At 60.2% G+C, this 5,955-nt stretch overlaps 2 protein-coding genes across 2 annotated transcripts in view; one reads left to right on the top strand and one right to left on the bottom strand.

The window, feature by feature from the left end:
* Positions 1-4: 4 nt before the first annotated feature.
* On the top strand, positions 5-3,812 carry ZDHHC16 (zinc finger DHHC-type containing 16; the record flags this gene model as incomplete). Its single annotated transcript, XM_017725876.1, has 10 exons — positions 5-199; positions 418-612; positions 834-922; positions 1,128-1,156; positions 1,361-1,494; positions 1,729-1,776; positions 2,320-2,405; positions 2,686-2,809; positions 2,882-2,952; positions 3,300-3,812. Coding segments are annotated over 10 exons (1,086 nt in total), but the record flags the coding sequence as incomplete, so codon positions are not given.
* Positions 3,813-3,976: 164 nt separating this feature from the next.
* Positions 3,977-5,955, bottom strand: part of MMS19 (MMS19 homolog, cytosolic iron-sulfur assembly component) — a 12,549-nt gene continuing 10,570 nt past the window's right edge. The window contains 9 exon segments of the mRNA XM_017726108.1: positions 3,977-4,355; positions 4,435-4,535; positions 4,657-4,716; positions 4,794-4,958; positions 5,058-5,140; positions 5,253-5,439; positions 5,551-5,607; positions 5,683-5,783; positions 5,866-5,955. The exon segment at positions 5,866-5,955 is cut by the window's right edge and continues 19 nt beyond it. Coding sequence (XP_017581597.1) covers positions 4,328-4,355; positions 4,435-4,535; positions 4,657-4,716; positions 4,794-4,958; positions 5,058-5,140; positions 5,253-5,439; positions 5,551-5,607; positions 5,683-5,783; positions 5,866-5,955 — 872 coding nt within the window. The 3' untranslated portion in view covers positions 3,977-4,327.

Genomic DNA, 5,955 nt, shown 5'->3' with positions numbered 1-5,955 from the left:
CCTGTCCGTGAGGGGCCTGCGGCGGGGCCGGCGGCGGCGGTTCAAGCTGGTGCGGCAGGTGGAGCAGCTGTGGCACTATGGGCACCTCTGCCTGCGCTCCCTGCTCTACAACTCCTTTACCAACGGCGATGTGGTGCTTGACTCCCTCTTTGAGCCCGTCTACTGGCTGGTGGACCATGTCACCCGGTGGTTTGGCGTGGTGAGTCCCTCTCACTGGGCAGGGTACACGTGGTGCTGGGGCAAGTGTGCTTCTGGGGCAACACGCTCAGGGCTGCCTGTGCTCTGGACAGGAAGTGAGCTGGGACCTCAGTGTGTGGTTCAGATTGGTTTCCTCTGGCTCTGTCCTGCCTGTGCCTCTCCCCAGGCAGTGAGGAGCAAGCGCTGCCCACTTCAGTGACCCAGGCCCCTTTTCTGTAGGTGTTTGTGGCACTGGTGATTGGGCTGACGAGCTCTATTGTGGCCATCGTGTACATCTGCCTGCTGCCCCTCATCCTGCAGACCTACACACCTGCTTGGATATGCTGGCACCTTGCCTATGGACACTGGAACCTCATCATGATTGTCTTCCACTACTACATGGCCATCACCACCTCACCTGGGCACCCACCACAGGTGAGGCACCGAGCGGCAGCGCAACCTCTCCCAGCTGGACACTGGGGCCAGCTACAGATGGTCACTGGGAACAGCCTGGTGATGTTGCAGGAAGCCTCTGGACTGGGGAAGCTAGGCTGGGCAGTGCAGAGCGCGGGGGCAGCGGGGAGTCATGGGAGGGAGATGCAGGAGTGTGAGATGCAGATTTTAAGGTGCACAAATCTCTTCTGACCTTGGCACAGGCCAAGAACGACCTCACTGGCGTCTCCATCTGCAGGAAATGCATTGCCCCCAAGCCGGCTCGCACCCACCACTGCAGCATCTGCAACAGGTAGGGCACCCTCCCTCTGCCTGGGGCAGCCTCTGGAACCCTGCTCCTCACCCCCTGCCCCAGTGTGAGACAGGAGCCCTTCTCCTCTGCTCTGCCACCTCCTTGCCCTGTCGCTTGTAGCCTGCAGGGCTGAGGGGTGCCTGTCCCCTCCCAAACACACCACTTGCACTGGCTCTGACACTGGCACTGCTCTCCTTTCTCCCAGGTGTGTGCTGAAGATGGACCACCACTGCCGTATCCTTCTGCAGTACTAACCGGTGGCACACTCCTGGGGGGAGCCAGCCCTGCTTCCCCTTTCTCTCCCAGTCCCTCCTCTCAAGGAGACAGCCAGCATAGGGATGGGTGATGGGAGCAGGGCCCAGAAGAATTGCCCTGGTCCCTGGGTTGGGTTTGGACCCATGGTGTGTCACAGTTATGTACCTTTAACCCCAGAGGCAGCCTGGCTAAACAACTGTGTGGGACACTACAACCACCGCTACTTCTTCTCCTTCTGCTTGTTCATGACCATGGGCTGCATTTACTGCAGCATCAGCGGCTGGGAGATGTTCCGGGATGCCTACGCAGCCATTGAGGTGAGCGGCCAGGCCCCGGCCCTCTCCTGCTGTGCACCGAGGCTGCCTGGCTTCCCCAGGCTGAGCTTGCAGAGCAAGGCTGGGCCAGGCCTGGCCCCTATAGTGACTTTGCTTCCCCTCTTCGTCCTCCTGCGGGGCCCCCAGCTGCTCTGGTCCTGTGGGGGTGTGAGGGGAAGGGTCCCTGCCCCACTCCTCTGAGACACATAACTGGTGCCCTGTTTTCCATCCCCCTAGAGAATGAAACTGCTTGAGAAGGAGAGACTGCAGGTGGCCGCCAACCAGGTGGGACATCCCTGCCCCCCAGCTGCTCCAGGCAGTGTGGAGCAGAGCTGCCCTGCAGGCTGAGTCCTGCTTGGGGCTCTGCTCTCAAGGAGCACCCCACACCAGAACTAGCCCCCATGTTCATCTCACGTGCCAGAGAGCTGGGGCTGGCCAGGCAGCTCTGCTATGGACACTGCCTCCAGCAGCTTGGGGTCTGCCTTGCTGTGCACCCAGCTTCCAGGGGCTTGGGCTGGATGCAGCTTCTTGGCATGTGCTGCTCAAGCTGCAGCACTGCATACACATCTCACCGTGACCATCAGCTACAGTGTCCTGACCAGTCCCATGGCTGCTCCCTGCCCCCCTTACCTCCAGCCCACTGCTCCTCACACCAGCTCTGGGTGTCTGTCTGTCTCGTAGCTGCCTCCCCCTCACCCTGGCTGTTGCATTAGTTCCAGCTGCAGTCCTTTCTTGTTGTCCAAGCTCTGCAGCAGTGAGGGGTGCAGCAATCCCTGTCTGGCTTCAAGCTGTAGTTTGGGTAATCCTCCCCATCTGGTCCTTTTTCAGACATACTACCAGACCCCACCACCCACCTTCTCCTTCCGCCAGCGAGCTTTCCACAAGAGCGTGGTCTACCTCTGGGTCCTGTGCAGGTGAGGGGGGCCAGGGGCTGGGGAAAACAGAGTGAAGCCTGTGACATTCCTCTCCCTCGACCTGCCTATAGGTGGGCTTGCTCGCTCTAGTGGAGACGTCGCTGCCCTGCCAGCCTTGGGCCACAGAGAAGGAGAGATTTTGTCTCTCTGTCAAAGGAGATTAGACAAGCTGACCCACTTAACATGGCTGTGGGTGTGGGGAGGCAGCCTCAGCCCCCACCAGCTGCAGCACCAGGGAAGGAAGGCCTGTGTTCCACCTGCTGTCCCTTGTCCTACCTAGCTCGGTTGCACTGGCCCTGGGTGCCCTCACGCTGTGGCACGCTGCCCTCATCACCCGTGGGGAAACGAGCATTGAACGGCACATCAACAGAAAGGAGAGGCAGAGGCTGCAGAAGAAAGGCAAGGTGAGCACAGCCCACGGCACGGGGGCTGGCTGGGACAGAGCCAGACGTGATGCACCTCTCCCTGTCCTGCAGGTCTTCAGGAACCCTTACAGTTACGGCAGCTGGGATAACTGGAAGGTGTTCCTGGGTGTGGATGTGCCAAGGTAAAATCCTGGGGAAGCCCTTTCCTGAGAAGGTGGTGGCTCAGCAGCTCTTGGGGTTGTGGGAACAACAGGGGCTGTTCTTGGGCTGCTGTGGGAGAGGATGACAGTGAACATTGATCCCACACTCTGCACTGCACTGGGCGTTTTAAGGCGTGGAAGACCTGGGCATCATCAGCCTTGTGCTTCATGAGCCCTGTCTGGTAACAAGGTGTGGCCTACCCAGCACACCTTTGCCAGGAGAATCCCAGCTGAGGAGCTCAGCCATCATGGCAGCTCAGGACATGGCTCCTCAGAGCTGAGAAGCGCCAAGACTTCACCTTTTGGCTGTGGCCTCCCTTTCCCCACAGGCACTGGCTCACCCGTGTCCTGCTGCCCTCTCCTCACCTGCCCCACGGGACAGGCCTGAGCTGGGACCTGCCTCCCTGTGTGATGGAGCAACATGCGCCACTCCTGGCAATCTGAGGCCCTGTGCTCTGGACGTCCCTTCCCACAGGCAGGGGAGCACGTACGGACCCGCTCTACTGCTGCAGCTTCCTTTGGCCAAAGTGCCTGGCAGAAGGCTGCTGCTGGCACATAGTGCTGACCGGAGCCAGAGCCATGGAAACTCTATGGACACTGTTGGTGCCTGGATGCCTACTCTCTTGGCTCTCGGTGGCTGCAGGCAGCCCAGGGGCAAGGTGGCAGAGCTGCTGCTCCCTGCACCAGCTGAAGGTGCTGCCCTCATTAGCACAGGTACGGGCCAGCATTGGCTCAGCTCAGCTCTCTCTGAAGGGCTGGGTGCAGAGGATGGCACCCCCATCCCCCAACTGCTCCCTGGGGAGTCTTTTTAAGACCATCCACTAAATACTTCTTTTTTTTAAGGGAGTCTGGTTTTTTTATCTTGTGGGGGATATAGACTTCTGGGGATGGGAGGAGAGGGACCACAATGTGAAAAGAGGAGGAAGGGCCTATAACCAGCATTTTAAGCTGCTCAACATACGGAAGAACTGAGGACCCAGCCTGAGCTGCATGGAGACCCTCAGAGCATTATCAAAACAGATATATTTATTCCTCTGGCACGTGGGTTGTCACACACCACACGTGGGCACAGACCTGTCCTCTCCACTCTGCATGTGGTGGGTCTGTCCATCACTGTCCCTGGCTGCAGCAGAGGGTGGGCAAGCCACAAGCAGCACTGCTCCTTCCCAGCTGTGGGTGCTGAGAAGGGACTGCAGTGAGGGATGCTGTCTGCTGGCCTGCATGCTCCAGCCCCGGCACTCGGGGCAGTCCTGGGCTCCGAGGATCCGGAGGGTCCGTGGCATCGGTTGGATGACTTGGTGGGTTAGCGAGGCGCTGGTGAGACCGTTGGTCAGCACAGGGAGGGGATGCAGGGCGCTCACCTGCCTGGGCTCCCGAGCAGGAACCTACAGGGACAGAGATGGTGCCATCAGCCACGTCCCCTACATGCTAGCACCCCCTCAGCAGCTACTTCCACACACTCACCATTCCCCACGTGCTGCCACTGCTTCCTTCCGCACCAGCCTCTTTTTGTCATCCAAAGGCTTGGCCAGTGCCCGGATAACTCGGCCCTTGTATGGGAGCAGCTGTAGGACAGAAGGGGCTCTTTGTGAGAGAACTGGATGCTGGCTGCCCCCCAGGAGGTTTGGGACCCCCTTGCCCCTCTACATACAGGCACAGGCAGCAGGGTGCTGCAGGAGCACTTACCACTGTTGTGGGCAGACTGGTGAGCGCATGGGCACAGCGCAGGGCGGCGATGCGGACAGCCTGGAACAGACAGGGATGAGGGCAGCACAAGGGGCAGGAGAGGGGCACAGCAGGGAGGAAGGAGGGGGTGCACGCACCATGGTGGGGCTGGAGGTGAGGTTAAGGAACTTGGTGACCAGTGTGTCGACGTGCAGGCTCATGATCTGGGGAGCTTCGAGCAGCAGTGGGTGGAGGCAGCTCAGTGTGGAGAGCTGTACTACACGATCAGAGCAGGACAAGGCCTCAAGCAGGAGGGAAAGCAGCTGCAGAGAGAGGGAGAACACAGGAGTCATGAGTAACCCCAAACTATGCACTCTGCAATGTCACAGCATACCCTGCCTGCTACCTAGGCTGGCTCTTACCGTGGGCAGCTCTGTCACCAGCACAGGTTTGGGGAGGTGGTTGAGCACATGGGACAGACCCTTCAGGTAATTTGCCTTCACATCTGTGGAGAGCAGAGATGGTTACAAGCAACCAGCAGAGGGAGGGGATGCTGCCTCAGGTCCCCTGGTTAAAGGGCCAGGAGTGGTGAGGCTGGGCTGGGGGTGGCCACTCACCAGGGCCAGCCCCATGGAAGCCTTGCACCAGCTTGGGGACGTTGTCAGTGAAGAAGCGCTGGCGGAACATGATGCGCACGTCAGCATGGCAACCCTTGTGCAGCACATCCGGGGACTCGGCCATGAGCAGGGAGAAGCCATCGGCTGCAGTGGGGCCCAGCTCTGTGTCACCCAGCAGGCCCAGCAGCTGTGAGGGAGAGAGCCCTGAGGCAGAGTGCCCTGCTGCTGGGGGTCCCTAGCCAGCCAGGGGGGAGCAAGGCAGGTTTCTCAGATGTCACCCAGCCCCACCACCACCTACCTTGTCTGTCAGGCAGGAGCTCAGGGGGTGGTAGCGCAGTACCAGGGCTTTGGTCACCTGTGCAGGCAGAACAGTTGGTACCAGGCTGGGTCCCCTGGCCCCTCTGTCCTACTCATCCAGGGCAGGCCTTACCCAGAGCAGCAAGGTGAGCGCCTGCGTTCGGTGGGGCCCCTCCGCAAGGCCGGGCTCCATCCTGTTCACTGCAAGCTGCAGGATTTCATCCAGCTGCTGCCCTAGGGACAGAAGGGACAAGCTCAGCCATTCCCCTTGCCAGCAGTGGGCAGGGGTCCCTGGCATCTGCCCCAGCCCCCTTACCTGCTGGGTGTTTGTTCACCAGTCCTGCAAAGCACTTGGCAGCGGTGGTGGCCGTGAAGGGACAGTTGCAGGAACAGCTCAATGCCAGCA

The sequence above is a fragment of the Corvus brachyrhynchos genome, unplaced genomic scaffold (genome assembly GCF_000691975.1).
Source record: "Corvus brachyrhynchos isolate BGI_N302 unplaced genomic scaffold, ASM69197v1 scaffold61, whole genome shotgun sequence".
In the NCBI taxonomy this organism is placed as follows: Eukaryota; Metazoa; Chordata; class Aves; order Passeriformes; family Corvidae; genus Corvus; species Corvus brachyrhynchos.
The sequence above is the reverse complement of the archived record's forward strand: the minus strand, read 5'-3'. Positions and strand labels throughout refer to the sequence as shown.